The sequence below is a fragment of the Ixodes scapularis genome, unplaced genomic scaffold (assembly GCF_016920785.2).
Source record: "Ixodes scapularis isolate PalLabHiFi unplaced genomic scaffold, ASM1692078v2 PGA_scaffold4__175_contigs__length_147842914, whole genome shotgun sequence".
In the NCBI taxonomy this organism is placed as follows: domain Eukaryota; kingdom Metazoa; phylum Arthropoda; class Arachnida; order Ixodida; family Ixodidae; genus Ixodes; species Ixodes scapularis.
In genome coordinates, this window is record NW_024609879.1 from 117953521 (window position 1) to 117972621 (window position 19101).

Below are 19101 nucleotides of genomic sequence, written 5' to 3' on the forward strand. Positions count from 1 at the left end.
GGAACCTTTGTGTTTCTAAGTGGTAACCCCCCAAAAGGGCGAATCCCACATCTGGCGCCCCAACGTGCGGCTTACCGTGGACTGCAAAGACAGCAGCATCCATCTCCTTTCGCTAAGATAGCGAACCAGGTCAATTTCCGGCCAAGGAACCTCCTTTGTGTTTCTAAGTGGCACCCCCAAAAAGGGCGAATCCCACATCTGGCGCCCAACGTGGGGCTCGAACCCACGACCCCGAGATTAAGAGTCTCATGCTCTACCGACTGAGCTAGCCGGGCCAGTGCGAGGCACGTGACTCACGGCAGAAAAGACATTTTTGTCTCTGCCTCTTTTTATCTCTGGGTCCTTGAGCACCCAGGGATTGGTCGAGTGTCCTCAGTTGGACGGCTCCACCTTGCTCGGAATTTCCGAAGCTTCCTTCTTGGGGAAAGAAACGGGAGAGGGCGGCAGAAGGCAGGCCGCATTCCAGTGACCGGCGTTTCCTGACTCATGGGGCCACATCGAGGTGGCATCGACGCCAGGGAGCGTCATCGTCGCCGCAGCGTCGCCGGCCTGCGTGTCCAGATCCGGCTCGTCGGCTGCTGGCCAAGATGGCGGCAGCCATCCTCCCGCTGCCTGGACTCGTCCTCAGCCTAGCAACACGTGGCATCCAGTCGCGGACCCAGGCTGTGGACCCGTGCCGACAGCAAGCAGCTCGCATCCCGTCACGCACCCAGTGACAGTGCTCGTGCCACTTGGTGCGTCCCCCAGGAGAGACGCCCAGCCGCCGTACTTTCTGTGATCCTTCGAACGTTTCGTCATGGAGTGTCCGGGCCGTCCTTCCTGCACACGCCAGGCCACTACACGGACATTGCAACGCTACTCCCGGTAAGCCTGCCAAGAAGCGTGGGCTGCAGAGTTCGGCTGCACCCGGGGTCCACTGTCAAGCAGCGAGCTAGAGTTTTCAGCATGTACCGCGCTGATCGTTTTTTTATTTCTTTGTTTTTCTTCGCGGCATGCTCTTTCGCTCTAGCGTTTCCTTTTTTTATTTTGTTTTTGAGAGCCGGTAGGCCATTTTATTTTTAGGCCTACCTTAGCCTTGAGAAGGGGGGAGTGTGGGAACCATTGGGTTCCCTCTATCCCTATCCAGGCCTAGCTTCAAGCAGGCCGTGGGAGTCGTCGTCACCAATGGCGTCGGCCTCCCGGATACAAGGAACCACGAGGCCGAATTCCCCGAAGGGGCCGGCTCTCCCTTGCCCATTTGGGTGAACGCGGCTTCGGCACACCCTTGAGAGCTATGATGGACGCGACTGCTAGTGGCCTCCCCGGGCGCGTCCATTCTCCGAGGCTACATAAGCTGGCCCCGAAGGTGGGCCAGGGGCTCTCGTCGGCGGAGGCCCTGGCTCTACGGAGCTCGGTTTTTCTTTGTGGGCCTCCGACTTCCCGTGAATCTGTCTAATGCGGCAGCGCGGGAAACCGACCGGGTGATACTGGCAATTGAGCCAGCGCCCAGACTTTTCATTGTCTAAGAGCGAAGCGTGCTGACATTGCAGTCAATAAACACGTCTTTATCCGGACCCATGGAACCTTTGTGTTTCTAAGTGGTAACCCCCCAAAAGGGCGAATCCCACATCTGGCGCCCCAACGTGCGGCTTACCGTGGACTGCAAAGACAGCAGCATCCATCTCCTTTCGCTAAGATAGCGAACCAGGTCAATTTCCGGCCAAGGAACCTCCTTTGTGTTTCTAAGTGGCACCCCCAAAAAGGGCGAATCCCACAATGTGAGCATTCCAACTCAGATCTTCGGTGAAAGTGATACCTAGGTACTTATAAGAGAGAGCAGCTGAAAATGACGCTCACAAAATCTAGTAGAAAAAACGTTGTGTGTATAAGAAATGAAATAACTTAGCTTGGTCTTAGCTACATTATTATTTATTTGCCTTTTTAAGCGCCTTTCTCCCAATTATATCTCGTTGAAAAATTTCTGAAACACTAGAGTAAGAGATTTAGAGGTACAGAACTCAATCATCAAAGAAATGTGTCACAGAGGACTAGATTAGGGAAGGTAGATAATTTATGTAAGTGAGAAAAAAGAGCGGTCCAATGACACTTACCTGGGGAACTCTACGTTTAACAGTAATTAGAGAAGATGAGGTGTCATTTACAAAAACTTAAACAGACTACTTGCGATTAGTAAGAAATGATAAAATCCAACTGATGACATCACTATTTATGTTTAGTTCAGAAATGCTTAGGAGTAAACTATGATGAGGGGCAGTATCAAATGCTTTAGCGGAACCAATAAAAATGGCATCCTGAGTACAAGAGTCAAAAGAGATATTATGCACGTATGATACGAATTCACATAGCTGAGTTTCTCAAGAAAAAGTGTTCCGAAAGTCAAGTTGGTGAGGGTGAAGATATTTGAAGTTATTGAGGTAGTTCATGCCTTGCGAGTAGATGACGTGCTTGAATATTTTACATGGGCTATTTGTAAGAGAGATGAGTCTGCAATTAGGAAGATTATTGCGGAATCCAAATTTAAACACGGGAATCACGTTTGAGCGTTTCCAATTGTGGGGAACTACGATGAATCATGTGATGCTCGAAAAAGGCGGCACAAGATAATATATCATTTATCTTTGGCAATTTTAGGAAACGTTTTAGATGTTATCGTCGCTACAAGCTGACTTAGCACGCATGTGTTCGATGGCGCTTGCGATTCCGCACCTTATGAATACTACGTAATCAGTGCGCGTGTCTGCAGGAGATGACGCCAACGGTAGTATGAATGACTTGGCCGTGAACGCTGAACTATAGAACGAGTTAAATATGGATAAGTGATGGGGTGGCACGTTCCACCACTGTCACCAATAATGGGTAAGGGGTTTGAGTTTCTAGGCCGCAACACGTGTTTAAGCTTTCAAGTGTTGGTTAGAAGCAAGTTAGTCAGGTCGTAATTAGGAAAATGAGACACAATTTTATATATTATATTTGATTCGGTTCTGTTTCGTTGTAATCAGACCGTGCTTTTGGAGTATTCCTTGACTTAGCTGCGGAAAATAACAGTTCCTTTCCGTTCAGAATTCGTTTAATTGCAGTTACTAAACCAGGGGCTGGTTATGTTTTCTTATTAAAACTAACAAAATACAGCACTTAAAAAGTTTATTGATTTTATTCTTAAGAGCAACCAAGATCTAAGCAACAAGCTATTTAGTCAAAAAGAGTGAACTTTTTTTTAAAAAGAGCCAAAAGAGAACAACACTTTGTGGGTGTCGCCCTTAGAATAATTTTAGCCTTTTTTATGACATCGCGCTGAGCCGGAGAAAATGTTGAATCGACAAGGAGAATCTTTTGGTAGCCAATATCTTCAAGAATATGATAAGAGGAAGTGCAATGGGGGTCAGATGTGAAGAAAAAAATCAATAAAAGAATCACCTCGTGTAGGGTTTAGAACAATTTGGGTAAGGTTCCAAACGAAGTAACTGACACGAACTCTTTGCTTTCTGCATTACACGAACTCTTTGCTTTCTGCAATCATTACAGGCTGGGCGAAGTAAACGGTCACTACAGTTGATACCTAAATGGTTACAATGCCCGGTCAAAACTACTCTGCACTTACGGTAGCTGCAGACATCTCAGTGTCTCTCACCCCCGCCTGTGTTTCTCGAACTGTTCGTTTTTATTGGGCAACATCCACCATTTTGAACATGTCTTAATTGCTCGGTCATCCTAATGTTGCACTTTATGTCTTTGGAGGTGATTTGTTTTTTTGGCGAGTATTAAGAAGAACGGGTCATTCTGGGCACAAAATAAACTGATTCTTGATTCGTGATATTTTTATGGTATTATGATTATTATTTCCAAGTGTCCACAAATATCCCCGGTGCAGACCCGGATAACTAAGAACGAACATTTCGTAATACAAATGCATGAAGCTTTCTGCTCAACATGTTTGAATTAAACTTCATTCAGGCCCATGTGAAAACATTTCAGATTGCCAATTCGGTACATTTTTATACTCTTTACGTCCAGCGTTAAGAGAAAAAACCTATGTGATTTTTTTTTCACTAACGTACCAGAAGCTGTGCATTATATTATTGTATAAAATTGTATTAATTTGATATACCATCTTAAATGCTCTTGCATATGTATTGAAAACACATTCTTAAGGGCAGGTTTACCACAAAGATATATCTGGTCGCGTGGTCAATAGCCACAACAATATATATATATATCAGGGTGTCGAACCGGAACCGAACCGAACCGAAAACCGGAACCGAACCGGTATTTTTTCCGGAACTGAACCCGAACCCGAACCGTTATATTGTTATCGCGATGAACCCGAACCGGAACTGAACCGGAAAAGAAATAACGCTTACCGGCTCATGTCAAAACGGTTCGGCCACGCGTTGTTGACAATGAATGTGCTATCAATGCCATTTGTTTTTTAAGTGCCGTCAACTGACACACACCTCGCTTACATAATTTTCTTCTCCACTCAGTCTTAGGAATATAAACGCTGCATCCATGAATCTTGACATAGGAACCAGTATTGCACTGGTCGCGGCTTGCATGGAAGAAAAAAAATTAAAAGGCTGTGCAAAAAAAAAAAAAATTGCGTCACGGGATTTCATTTTTCTACAATCTCGTAAATCCTAAATGCTGCTGTGTGCTCATTCTAGAACGCGCGAGTTCTTGAAGCTTGCTTCCGTCGGAATGAGAAAAGAAAAGGCTGTGGAGTTTGATAATAATGCATCCGGTTTCGTATAGGCACTTAGAAGCTAACATATTTGTGAGACAGCGAACTCTTCTATTTTAATATTTATCCTATTACGTCCTTCTGGCGTTGCGTTCGGTGAAGTGTTTTTCACATTCCGTATCTTGTTTAATGAAAACTTCTTTAAGGGTCTAATTTGAGTTACCGAAGGCTAGTTCAAATAAAGAAAGCTGTATTTTCTCCCCACTGTTCCTTCAATTGCTTACACGCCGAGGTGGCGGGATAGTTAGCGAGTTCTGCTTGTAAGTGGGTTTGTAAGGAGGTCGCGGATTTTACAGCTACTGCGTCGGACCCAATTAGATGAAGTCCGAATACGTAAACGTCGGTGAGGTAACCTTTGAGTGCACATAAAGAAACCATTCCTGGTAGAAATCTCTGAGCCTTACACTACGATGTATCCCGTTTCGTATGTGCTGATTTCAGATGTTTTATTTGTAATTTATTTTGATGTTGCAATTTGTCATTTATAATTTCCGAACCGGTTCGCGAACCGGTTCAGCGCCCCGAACCGGTTCGCGGATCGAATGAATCGAACCGGAACTGAACCGAAACAAAATAAATTTACCTGAACCTGAACCGTAACCGAACCCGTATTTTTTTCGGTTCGACACACTGATATATATATATATATATATATATATATATATATATATATATTAATTGTTCGCTACTTTTTCTCTTTGCCCAACTATTTTACTAGTACAAATTAACACGCAATGAATCAGCTTGACCCTTCTTCATATGGGATCCTGTCAGAGAGGTTAATCACCGCCGATAAGCGATCGTTTTTTTTTTGTTCCGAACTTTTGTGTAAGAAAAAAAAACAACTGATGCTGCAATTATTTCTCCAATGCAAATTGATGCTATTTTCTTTATCGTCCGTTATTCGACAGATACAGTACGTCGATGACGAGCGGGTGAATGACACGTGATATCTAGCGCATATAAGACGCACATATTGCATCAAGGTGTAGAGCAGACACTTGCAGACTACAAAGCATGGCCTCGTCCTTTTCTTTCCATCTCGCTCTAGCACTTCTACTCGTGCTGGTGAGTGCGCCTTTCTTCTTACTTGAGTCTCAGCTGTCACCTTTGTGGCATCTAATACTCGCGTTTAGATTCATAAATCATGTAAGGCTTTATGCTCGAACCTTCCACGATCCTGTTCCCGCGTAATATCTCTTGCGTCGTTCATATAACATTACGTGGTTGTTAGCATCACTTCACAGTATTGTTCTGACCGGGCTGTCAAAACAAAGCCTACACGAGCCGAAAAGCTAATCAAAACTGTTATTTTGGAACAATCTGTAGCTGAACCAAAGCTTTAAATAGACGTTTTATATTAAACCTGAATCGGAACGAAGTTCCTGTCACATGTGGCGGTTAGCGGTTTATGTCGCCGTTAGTGGTTCAGCTCAGTTTTCCTTAAATAAACTTCAGTTACGTGTAGACCAGTAATGAGTACTTCCGGTAATCCGGTGATTCCGGTGACCAGGGTTCGAATCCCGGCACCGATTGTCGTTTTTCTTAATATCGTTTAGAGGTTACGGATTGACCGACTTACACATTTTTTGCTTACACAGTTCGTGAGGTTGGTTGGCCCGATAATGCTACGGCTTTAAAGATATCGACGGGTTGTTCTCGAGCGTTTCTGCTGTGTTGACAAATACTTAAAGCTTCACCTATAGATCTGGAGAGCAAATAGAAGTGTACCAGTTGCGCAACGCAGTGGCGCTGAGCGTCTAAACACCGGTCCGCCGATATACTCCATTTTCTCTTATGATGATCCGCGGAGAGTGCTACGAGCCACCGAACTCCTAGAATACCGCGTGATTGTCCCCTGAGCTCTTTGTGGGGTGTAGCCACCGGAGGGGGAACGTAGTTATAACATTAAGAACACCGGATCGGCTTAGTTTGACGTGTAGCGTCCCCTGCCGGTTCATCCATCGTAAAGTGAAGCAGAATATTCCCAGGAGGCTGCATGGGAAAAGTTTGTTTCTTTGCGTTTTCCAAACTCCGCACGCTGTCTTTTCTTTACTATATTATTTTCTTTTTGGTGAGTTTATTCACCTTTAGACTTTCTCCCTCTGTCTATCTCGACAAATCGGCCTTCGTTGTCATTGGAGACGCGTAGTTTGAGGGTATACGCTACGTTCTGGCTGCTTGATCCTTGATGTGACTACTGTGTGCTTTGGCTTTGTATACTAGTGCCTGCGTGACCACCTGAATCGCGTATAGTGGTCTTGGCGATAAACATATCGTTTATCATAGTGTTAGAAGAGCAACATAAAGGAGGGTGACCATAAGTAACCGGAATGAATTTCTGGGGGACGGGCAGATCATAGGAGCAGTTTCCACCGCGAGGTGTCTTAGCGGCACCCCTTCCGAGTAAGTTCGCCGACCGGCGCCGTTTGACAAAGTTCTAGAGATGTTTGTGTTAAACTTTTATTGTGAAAGGGACGCCCCGTGCGGAGCTAAAAGGGGGCATGCTGGTCTTCGTCACTCGGGACTCTTGAGTGTTGTCTGGACGTGAGTGACCAGGGCCCACTAGAAGGGGAAAAATCAGGACGCCGGGAGAATGAGCTACACCAGCAGTGTCCCGGGGCACTGATGATGAGGGAGGGGGGCGATAACTCTTGAGCGAGAGGGGAGGGTGGAGGAGCAGTCCAACAGGGGTGTAGGGGTATTTAGAAAGTTCCCGCAGGGTGGGCAAGTTTGGCGCCCAAGGAGTAATCTGTAATCGCGAAGCAGGGGGGAGGGGGGGCGGGAGGAGTAAGAAGGGAGGTGGTTTGAGCTAAGCGCCATAAGGTGTACCTTCCAACCGGAGGATGAAAGGATTGTGGCTAAGGAAGCCAGGGCTTCCATCGCTGAGGCCGTTTTGAAATTAGATCATCATCCAGCGGGTCATACTAACCCACTCTGGCCCTTGGGCCTCCGCGTAATGTGTCTCAGACCAAGGAGTGGGCCACCCCCTTCCCATAAACGCCCGAGGGATTTGGAACCCACTGGAAGGTCACCTGTCGTGGGTAGATTGTTGGTGAACAATTTGCAAATTTTAAAAAAAAAATGATATATGTTTTCAATTTTTTTTACCAAGCGCTTAAAGTTTTTTCCTCATTCTATGCAATGTCTGATTTGAAAGAGCTTCCACATTTACAACACATTTTACCTTCCAGGACGTTTTTCATATGGGTGAACGGAAAAAAAGACAAGCGCGGTGAGGTCCGGTGAAGAGGGGGGGGGGGGGGGGGGGGGACGGGTTTGCCATCTTTGTTCAAAATCCGTTGCAGTGCCAGGCCAGTGTGTGCTTGGACATTGACATGATGCAACCACCACTTCCTCCTTTCGCAGAAATTGAGGACGTTTTGCCTCACTGAATTGCGCAAGCGTCGCCAAACTCGCAGGTAAAACACCTGTTTAACTGTTTCACCAACACGAACACACTCGAGGTGAAGAATGCCAAAACTTTGTCGATGTTTTCAGCAGTTGAGGAGATTGAGGGTCGCCCTGAACTAGGTTGGTTATCGATCAGGCGTTCACCGGCCTTGAAACGAGAAAACCACTCGCATACCTGTGATTGCTTCAGAGCATTTTCTGGGTAAGCCGTCTCGAACATTACAAGAGTTTGTGCCGCCGTTTACCTTAAAAGTAAACATAATTTTTTCGGCCGCAAGCTGTTCCTTAAAGTCATAGAGTGAAAACAACAATGAATGATTGTGAAGCACCTGCGGGAAAAATCGCAACATGTCGCTATAACTTTAGCAGACGACGCCTCTCGGCAAAGTGTCTCTAGGTGCCACTAAGTGCTGCTGGCAGCGGAAGCTGGCACTACGAACTGCTGCTGAAATTTAACTGCCCATTCAGAAATTCATTCCGGTAACTTTTATCTCCCCCCCCCCCCCCCTCGTATACTCCTGCCAAACTAAGAATTCAAAGATCTTCAGAGTCAGGGGAGTTGAAAAATCGCTGAACCACATCCAGTTGACTAAACCGCGCGGAACTTGAATTAGGAGCAAATTCTCCAGTCGCCCAAATTGCGTTTGCATAAATGTCATCGAAGTTCTTATGTTTCAGAGCTGCAAAAATAATTCATTAGGAGCGCTTTCCCAGTCAGTCTAATAATGAATAAACTTATTGTGATGATCTAAATAAAAAAAAACCTTGCGGTAACCAAAATGCATTCTTTTCGCTTTATTTCAGGTCCATCAGCACGCCGGTGAGTAAGCGAACATCTCACCCTTCAAATCCTTCCATTCAGCTCGAGATAGTGCAATAATTAACCCTTTCGTGTACATAGCTACTAAGGAGCAACATTGCAAACTATATTTTTTTCGCTAAAAAAATATCTCTGTAAACAGAGATGCCGATTGTAGCTCTCAAGCAACGTATATGGTTTTTCACCCAGAGCAACGGGATGAGGACGATTCGTCACATGCGCACTCGTCACAGGACGATTGGTTACAGGACGATTCGTCACATAGGAACATTCGTCACAGGATGACTCGTATGCGGGCAACTGGTCACATCGATCGGGCAGGGGACGATAGTAAATTGTAAATTTCAACAACTGCCCACATTCGCTGATGAGGAGTTTCACGACTTCCCACTGTCACTTAAACCAATGGTTAGAAAAACTAATCTTACAATACTCCTCCGCTTTTACTTTCATTATATTACGAGTCTTCAGCAGGTTGATCTCAGTTGCTGGCTTGAACGAGCAATAATCCCACTGGCAGCCAAATCACTTTTTACTTTCGCCTTACATACCCCTCTGCGAGAAAACCAATAAGTATTGGAATTCTTTCTGCTGAATGTGTACGAGTACCCCTCGTGCAGCATCATGGCTCCACCTCTCTCTGTTGCGATCACCTCTATCCTTTGGAATGTAGCCAAAGTTCAAAAATAGTCGCTCTTATATGGCCTCCGCATTTACCGCTCGGGGCGGACCCAGAAGCTAAAACGTCTGTTACAAATTCTTTGACCTTAAGAAGCGAAAGACATGCTAAGATAAGAGGTGACCAACTTTGTGAGGCCGAACCAACATTCAATGTTCGGGACCGAACCAGAAGCTGAAACGTTTGTTACAAATTCTTCGCCTTTCAGAAGCCAAACACATACTAAGATATGAGGTGAGCCACTTTCTCCGCCCGAATCAAATTGAGCAATACATATTTGGGGGAACGAACCATTGTGGGACCGGCTGGCCGCGTGACGAGTCATCCTATGACGAATGTTCCTGTGTGACGAATCGTCCGGTGACGAATCGTCCTGTGACGAGTGTTCATGTGACGAATGGACCGTATCCCCAGAGCAACATAGATTGAAAATAGAGTCTTCCTTTGGTCCTACAAAATGTTTTGTTTGGGTTGGAAGTCATATGTATTTGAAGGTGCCACCAATGAGGACACGATTCTAAATATCACGCCCTGTATTCTTGTTTCTTTTATAAAAAAATGATCTAAAAGTGATCTAGTGATCTCGAACTATGAGGACAATGGCGCATTAGCATATATAGTAATATTTTATGATGAAAATAATCCCTGGAGAAGGGGAACAAGGGGGACAGAGGACAAACATAAATCTCCAAACACAGCTAGGTGACCGATGTTTGTCCTCTGTCCCCCTTGTTCCCCTTCTCCAGGGATTATTTTCATCATTTTTGTCCAGCTCGCTTGCACCTTTGCATTTAATTGCATTATAATTATAATATTTTATGTTTCGGTAACTCCCACAAGGAATGTGAACTGTTGTTGCTTTGAAGCAAACTTCGTCGAAAAGTTATGCGCGAGACTTCTTGTTGTTTAATTATGATGTACATTTTGCACATTCAACACAATTGCTACTTGTACATCCGTGATGAGTTGGGCAGTGATTTGCGAATGACAGGTTGTTAGCGCGCTAAACGTTCTTTCCGTAGCTTTTTTTTTTACATTTTTGCTTAATTTGTTTGAAAATGTTCTGAGCCTTCGCCTGTCGTGGCGTTTGGTTTGGTATGCCATTAAAAATATTGTGACGCTTTCTTGTCTTTTTTTCTCACTGCCTGGGTGAAGGGTACCAAACAGAATCGAAGACTCACTAAAAAGGTTTCTGAGATAGCTTTTTTTTTTGTTTGACGGAAGTACATACTGCAGCAAAAGCAGCGTGCATGCTTGCCTTGTCCTCAGCGAAACCTGCTTCAAGGACTTTTATACTAAATAAGAAAAAAAAGCCCAATATTGCACAACCACAATAGTTCACAATGGCACAAATTAAATTAATGTTTATTGTTCTTGAAAATGTCGCTTTCTTATATTCATGAATCACACCCGGAATATTTATCTGTATTTTAAGAAGAAATAGTTTGGCATGAAAGGGTTAGCAGGAAGCGAAGATGATACGGATTTTGAATACTTAATATTAAATATATATATATTATTGGCTTCTCCAGGAAACACAACTAACGTTTTCTAGGCCAAAAAAGATGAAAAAAATGTTTGAAAACATTTTTATTGACACTGCATTTCGTAGGTTATATTTTACGTACTTCGCTGCCTTTTCTTGCAGTCATACGTTTGATATTTCTGCAGATTTCCTACCTTTGAGCGGTCCAGAACATATTAATTAGTAGTATATTATTACATAACCTTAAATTTACAAAGTGTGAGCACAATTTAAATAGAAGAGGCTTTGTGTCTGGCTAAAGGATCGCTAGATTTTGGCTGACAAAATGAAAAGTGAAACACCATGACATTAAAGGTGCGCTAAATTCAATAGAGCAATACGAAATTCCCCTGAGATGTGGGTAACATAGCTATTCCTTGATATGCGCTTAAAGTAGTGAGTCTTGAGTGTTCGACAAAACATACGTAAGGCATTTCCGCTTGAGTGCGACTGAGCGCGTTACGACTTCCTAAGACTGCTTAGGACCCTGGCCTACTGCCGTTTTGCGTATGCTTCCCAGTATTCTACGCATTCTTCCTCTACCATTGGCGTAAAACAATTGCGGCAGTATTATAAGCGACCATTTCACCTAAGTAAAACGCAGACTGGACTTCGAAAACATTCGAAGATGTAGGCCTTGTTCAAGACCGGATGCGGTAAAACGTTATTTGCACACTGATTCAACCACTTTTGAAGTCCGCGCAACATATGGTTGTAAAATGCAAGGAGCGGTAGTGCAGCTCTTCATGTTCAGACGCATATGTCTTATTCAGGCTTTTGTTTCAATTAACATATTTCAACGGGTCTGAACTACGATGTTAATTTGTCATCACGAATTTATTCAAATTGATAAATATTTTTAGCACGGCGAAGTACAAAACCAAGAATCCTTACTGTTGCCTTTTTTGTCTTTGTGCGGTGCCTTTAATAACGCACCAAGTAAGACTGGAACGGTGTATATTTGGTGACGACTTGGTTTGAAATCAGGGGATATAAATTTAGGCTGTCCATTCATTGCATTAAGAAACTCTGTGTAATTGTTGCTGCCCTTAACAGCAGGGGAACCAGATACCTTTGATCTCGACAAAGCGGTGGAGGGTTTCGTAGAACGCGAGGCCAAGTTATCTAAAAGGGATGTCGTCTGGTGGGACGTTCATCGAAAAGAAGACGACGTCAAGGAAACCCGTGGAGAGCACCCACCGTGAGTCATTAAAATATATTGCTGCGCGCTTTCGTAGCCGATTGGCTTGGTCTTGTTCATTTGTTTCTAGGCCAGGTTTGTTCTCGATATTTGTTTTTCTGGGGGATCAAAATTTTGATTTTTGGGTGTCCATAGTGCAAGTCAGATTGTGTCATGCTTTGCCTGAGTTTGTTGTTTTCAGTAGCAACCTTCAACGAACAAGAGTATGAGGCTTTTTGTTCGAAGTGATTACGGCATTTAGATTTTTTTAAAGTTTCAAAACAGAGTATTTAAGTTTCGTCGCATGGAAGCGTGGGTGCAAAATATTGTTGATGCAGTGATTCCATTACCAGAGTACCGCTTTTTATACTTGGATGGTCCAGGGAAAGATGTCCTGAAAAGACTCAAGAAAATGCCGGTAAGGCATTTGCAAAGGCTTTCTTTTATCAGTTGCATAATGGAACATTTCCCATAAAGGCCTACCTTTAAGAGAAATGCCTCTTTGTGCCATGGTCGGTCGAGTGCCTGTTTTTGCAACAACCGGAAACTGTCGAGTATATATTCCTAGAGTTTTTCGAGGCCGTTTTTCTGTGGGACATTCTGCAACGCACCCTGTAAAATGACCTGCCGATAATAACGTTCGGTATTTGTTTTCTTTCCATAAAAAGCAAAACGAGCGTACCTTACGACATGTTCATGCTGTTGAGACCACACAGTCTATGGAGAACTAAGATGGCTCTGCGACATGCCGATGTGACCCCTCGCCAAGCAAGGGACTATTTCGTTGAAAGAGTAATAGATGTTAAGGTTTATGGGACGCTGAGCGAACAACTTGAATGGGCTCCTGTACTGAATAGGACGGTTGACCTAAGACCATTTTAAACCATGTGTGCCAGCCGAAAACTGGCTGGCGGTTTTAGCATCCTAGCGGAGTGAATCTGCTGCGCATAATAATCCAAAAGGTAATAAAAAAAGACGTAGCCGAGTGGGCAGAGCTCCCTGCTCACACGCAGGTGGCTCGGTTTGTATTCGCCGCCTTGAATGTCCTTTAGCTTTCAATTTCTAAGTAGAATATTCGAGGAGGCTGGAGAACCGTCCAGCTTGTTCATGTTGAGCTTGTATGGTTGGAGAAGAATGAAGGCCGAATATAGACCCCTTTCGAAAAACTGCCTGTTGGCCGGTGTGGAATTCCTACACAATGGTGGTCTAAATCCGAAAGGTCACGGCACACTTTATGTGCTTGGTTGTATTAGAAGGCAGGGACACACCTACCGGAAAAGGTAATGAGCGGAGGGGTGCTGCCCTTTTGACACTCTTTGATTGGCTTGTCGGCTCGTAGCGATGGCCGCGCTCCGACGGTTGCTCTCTTATGCAATGACTTGCACGTTCCACGACGTCAGTTGCTCCGCCATTGTGAAGTGGTTCCACATCCTAATAACTGGCACGTAGCTTTTGAAAGGAGTATTTTCTAGGCTCCCATGGAAGGCTTAAAAGGAGCTGCACCGCGCGGTATACGCCGCCTCCATCGACGCATGTTATCGTCCGCTGAATGTTATTTTGTTTGGGCACAGGTTCGCCCTATTAAAAATTTAGCTTGCTTGAGAGTTTCGTTGCCTCATCAATTGTCATACGTGACTATATACATATTCTGGACACCATAAAAGATGTGCTGTCTTTACTAATGCTTAATAAACTCCTGAGTCCGTTCGCTCGAAGCCCGTCAACTTTAACCGAGCCAAAAACTTAACCGCCCTTCCTTACCAGGTATACTTACAAGTACCTAGCTAAGTTTGACGCGTGCTGGATGCTTGATAGCTCCGTGTTTTTTTATGGGGTGGTAACTCGTGTCACCTACTGGTTGTAGCGAATATAAGAGACTTTCGTGGAGAACTTGCTGTAAAGGGTACGCGAGTACGCGCGCTGCCGGGTTTTCGGGACGCAGCACGGAATACATTTGAGCTTGGGAAAATCTTTTTATGCTCGTGGTACAAATTATGGGTAACGTGCACTTGTCTTGACATAAGACAGCAAAACATTGAAAAGTTTGAGAAACATGGCCTTGTTTTGCTTTACTATGGTAAACCAAAGCAAGGCCACGTTTCGCAAACTATTCAATGTTTTGCTGACTGAAGTTAAGACAAGTCTTGTTGAGATGTCCATCCCTGTGCGAAAGAGGACGACGAAGTTCAGTGCAAGATACGATGGGGAAAAAGTGAGCAATTAAAGGTGGGCGGAACACCGGCAGCATGAACGACTGGCCAGCATGTAAAAACTGCACATAGAAGTTATTAACAAGATGAAATCGTGTTTTTCGGCTCCGGTAAAATTTGGTGCGCGGTTTGCGTTTGAGTGTCATCAATGCTCCGCCGATTGAGTGAAGACAAAGTACTAGAATTGGAATTCCGTTGTCATGTCTAAAATTCCGTAATTTTTTAGGCTTAATAAATTTAAAAATCAAAATACGACACAAAAATGGGCGTGATCATTGCTTAAACTTTGCGATTTAAGTGATGTAAGGCATAGCAAAAGACTCCTGCTCCATGCGTTGCTAAGAAACGTGCCCGGTAGCGCAGTGACTGTGACAACGCTGGCTGGGAGGCGCATCGCCATATTTCCCCGCCGTTCATTCTCTGCTAGTTACGTGACCTAATATTCCACCTGGTAGAGAAATGTGGTTAACTTTTGCCTCGGTTACAGTTAACCAGCTTCCAGCAAAGGAGCCCTGGTTTTTACTTCGGTATTCGCGATCGCATTTGTATGCTATGCGGAAAGGCCACATATAGTAAAGACCCAAACCCAATTAATAAAATATTCCATATTAAAAACAAGAGATAATCATGACTCAGTAATGTCGACCGTCTGTTAGATGTTTATTATGATATAACCCTTCTTGACTACCAAAAAGCTTTATAAACTTAATAATAAACGACTTTGCTTATAGCGCATCGAAAAATACTTAGATACTTTCCTTGTCAGGCTTCAGTCGATTTTTCAATCTCAATAAAACCACGCGAACTACACGGAGTAATATGCTTACTCTAGAGTCAAGCCCTTTAGATGGCTATGCATTTAAATGTTTTGATTGCCTAATACGTCAGCCGTATTTCCTTTGGGTGGTAGTGGATTGGACTACTCGTCAGTGCTGGAATGGACTGGTCCGTATGGGTTTCGTCGCGCCGAGATTCCGCCGTGTTCTTTGGTTTTATTCGTTCGCTCGTTTCGCCCTCTTTCCCCTATTGAGTCTTGCGTACGCCCCGCCGTGCTCTATCGTTCCGTTCGGTCGCTCGATTTTATTCTCAGTAAGCGTCGGTGTTCCGTGCACGGTGTTGGATTTCGGTTTCCACCGTAAAATCACGCCACTAATTTCCGGCCTAAAATACACCAAAGCAATTTAAATTATTAAAAAATGTAGGCAATGTGTCATACATGTACAACACAAAATTATAGTGTTAATGTTTTTACCTATTTATAATATTTATGATATGACGCATTAATGGGTAAAAAAATCACGCAGTCAAAATGTAGCGTTTCACCTTGCTCCACTTGAAAAGTTTTGTTTGTGCAAAGACTTTTCTTTTCAAAGCTTCTAAAAATTTGTTTTGTTCACTATGTTAGGGAGGATATAACACACACGCACACACATGTACGCACACGCACACCCGCGCACACACACACACAAACATATATATATCTGTATGCCACCTCCTGATGAAGCCGAGCCTCTAGGCGAAACTGTCGTAATACATGCAACGAACTCCTAGCATAGGAACTCCGCAAGTACGGACCTTTGACTTACAACATTTTTCCTGTCCATTGTTCTCAAACTACTCTGCCTCGCCTATATATATATATACAACGGGCATGGTGGCGGGAGGCCGAAGGCGTGGGTATATAACTGAAAAGATGAAACCCTTGGCCAAAAAAGCAACAACGGACGATTTATTCTTCGACATTCGGCCGGAGTCCGGCCGGAGTCAGGAAGACAAAGGCCGGACTCCGGCGGAAACGGCAAAGAATAAATCGTCCGTTGTTGCTGTTTTCACCAAGGGTTTTATCTTCTCAGTTATATATATCTATACGAACAAAAACAAAAATCGTAGTGCCCTCCCCTACAAGGTTCAATTTCAAAAGAAGCCTCACTCGTAATAATTGCAAAGCAGTAAGCCTCCTTCTTTCCAAACGCCTTGGACCAATGTATCTGGTCACGATGCACGTTGCCAGTAAAACAAACAATTAACAAGCTCTTCTCCATCAACAGGGTGACCGCGACAGCGGGACCTGTGGTGTACGGCGCAACGAAGAGCTCAGCAAAGCGACCAAACGTGGTATATACTCAGTGGGTCCACAATGGACAGGCGTCATCGTCCCAGACGACCACCATTGAAAGAAAGACCGAGCACAAGAAGACCGCCACCTGGCACGTTGAAACTGGTTTCAGTTATTCCGGCTCCGTGAAAGCCAGTGCCAATATTTGGAAAATTGTCAACATTGAAACCGAGCACAAAATAAGCTTAGACCTGAAAGGGGGATACCGTGAAGAGGTCTCTGACACGGAGACATTCTCGGTAAATCAGGTCGTCACCGTGCCTCCCATGAAGTCCGTCAAGATTGACTGGATCATCACAGACGCCGTGCAGGTACGTTACGCCCGGATGAATTTCGTTGTTGAAATGGCCATCACAGGCATCGTGATTCGCCCGAGCAATGCAGTTGATTTCGTAGTTCGGGTATGTTGGCCTAGGTAGTATATCAATCAGCTTAAGTGAACAGGGGGTCGCAGGACGAGGGAGATTGTTTTTTGTTTGTTTGAAGTAATAGTACAGACAAGATCTGTGGTCGAACATACAAACTAAAAATGCAAACGCGCGACGCATTCACTGCACTTCATTTATTTGGCTGATGACGCAACACGTAAGTAAATTACAAACAACGTGACCATGCGTTTTTTTGCTGTTCGTTCCATACTCCGTTTCACTTTAAGTTCGACCGAAGCCAACGCTAGAACCCGACCGGAGCCAGTCCAGCAGTTCTAAAGGTGCATCGTCAGGAATCTCGTTGCATTTGTATGCAACGACTAATTCACTGTGCGTCGTTGTTTGACTAAATTAATATTTCATTGACTGGCCTAATTGTGAGCATCATTTGACGCCAATGGTACATTTTTTATGTCTCAAGGATTTGTTGCCCTACTTGTGCAGAACGCAAGTTCGTCTGCTTCTTTTGTAGGGGTTGTGGTAACGTCAGAACGCCGAGCTCTTACTGGTCCTGACTGAAGAATAGAGGGTAGACCTCAAGGCAACTTGCTTTGAATTCTACCCAGTATTTTTAATCAGAGTCAATCCGCGCTTGGTGTCTTTTTGACATCACTGCAGCTCCTGGGCAGGGCGCAGACGACTTGCTCTCATTATTGCTGCAATGCAGCCATAGTTTTTTTTTTTTATTCTTTGGAATAAATAGGAAAATACTTTGATCTTGCAATGCCTCAAGATTGTTGACCGTCTATCAGTCAATAAATTATTTCTAGTGATTAGTGAATTAAGTTTTTGTGATGGTATTATCTTTTTTTACACAGGAAGTTCCTTGGACGTCGACAGTGGCCGTAGCCGGACATATTGCTATCAAGTACACGGAGAAACTCGAAGGTACCTTCGTGTGGTATTACAACTTCCCCTATCTCGGAGATTCCCGTCTTAAGTATGCAGGGGACGATACATACCTATACACTGCTAATGGAACGTTTACGGGAGTCAAGGCACACGAGGCTCATCTTCGAATCACAGAGCACGATTATCAGGCGTACGGCGGAAGGTCTTCGGCAGTCACGACATACACCATTCCCTTGAGCCTGACACCGCTTACGCCTGCGGCGAAGACTCTGTGATACATCAAATCTTCTATATCGCAGGAAAATAAATATTCTTATTTTGGAGTAGCCGGCGCCATTTCAAGGCTGCCAAATTCTCCATAGCACCATCTATTGTGTTCTTCTTCTTTTATTTTTATTTAGGAAAACATTTTTTTATATTATAGTTACAATGCTGATAGTGACCTCTTTGTGTTCATTAATAAAAAAGATAAGTATGACATTATTTTCATGCACTCAGGTTTGATTTGATAAAAAATAGATAAATCACCAGGGTAAGGATTATAGTGCAACTAAATGTAAAGGTGCAAGCGAGCTGGACAAGAATGACAAAAATAAAATAAAACGTATTTTGTCTCAATTACACAAGTAAACAATTAATTTAATTAATCATTTATTTTCCCCTTATTTACTCTCTGCATTCTGGGGTAATTTCGTTGAAGCTAGATGCAGAGAATCGGTAATTAAATATTTAACACATAAAAACAATACGCGGATTGTGCTTTGTAATAAATAATTCGAATAACCGGCAGCAAGTAGAGCGAAAACGGTCAGTAAAATCCAGATATTGGAAACAAAACCGCATTTCATGGCATTTTAAAGACTAGACATGATAAAGGCACGCAATGGCAACATCACCTGACGTGTGTTTTTGTTTTTTTATTCAGATATCTCAATGAAATAAATACACGAGAGCGAGAGAGAATAAACCTCACATTTTCCACCCATGGCTACTTTCCACGATTTCTAAAATAGGGGCCTATGTATGGATGGATGTCGTGCAGTTTACTTCGAAAAATTCTACTTCAATATTGTTTTGAGTGATTGCTATTTTAATGGTACGATATTGCAACTGACTGAGGCGCTCTTGTAGGTTGAACA

General features: G+C 43.8%; 1 protein-coding gene, 1 long non-coding RNA gene and 1 other non-coding gene across 3 annotated transcripts; 2 read left to right on the forward strand and 1 right to left on the reverse strand.

The window, feature by feature from the left end:
* Positions 1–202: 202 nt before the first annotated feature.
* Trnak-cuu lies at positions 203–275 on the reverse strand. The gene has a single exon. It is a non-coding gene; the product is annotated as a tRNA-Lys (tRNA).
* Positions 276–5704: 5429 nt separating this feature from the next.
* On the forward strand, positions 5705–18331 carry LOC115330952. The gene is made up of 5 exons (XM_029992984.3): positions 5705–5806; positions 8957–8972; positions 12233–12377; positions 16615–16993; positions 17929–18331. Exons 1-5 carry the CDS (start codon positions 5756–5758, stop codon positions 18235–18237), a joined length of 900 nt encoding a protein of 299 aa, XP_029848844.2. The 5' UTR covers positions 5705–5755; the 3' UTR covers positions 18238–18331.
* On the forward strand, positions 7932–8350 carry LOC120841679. The gene is made up of 3 exons (XR_005715791.1): positions 7932–7973; positions 8108–8160; positions 8243–8350. It is a non-coding gene; the product is annotated as an uncharacterized LOC120841679 (long non-coding RNA).
* Positions 18332–19101: the final 770 nt, after the last annotated feature.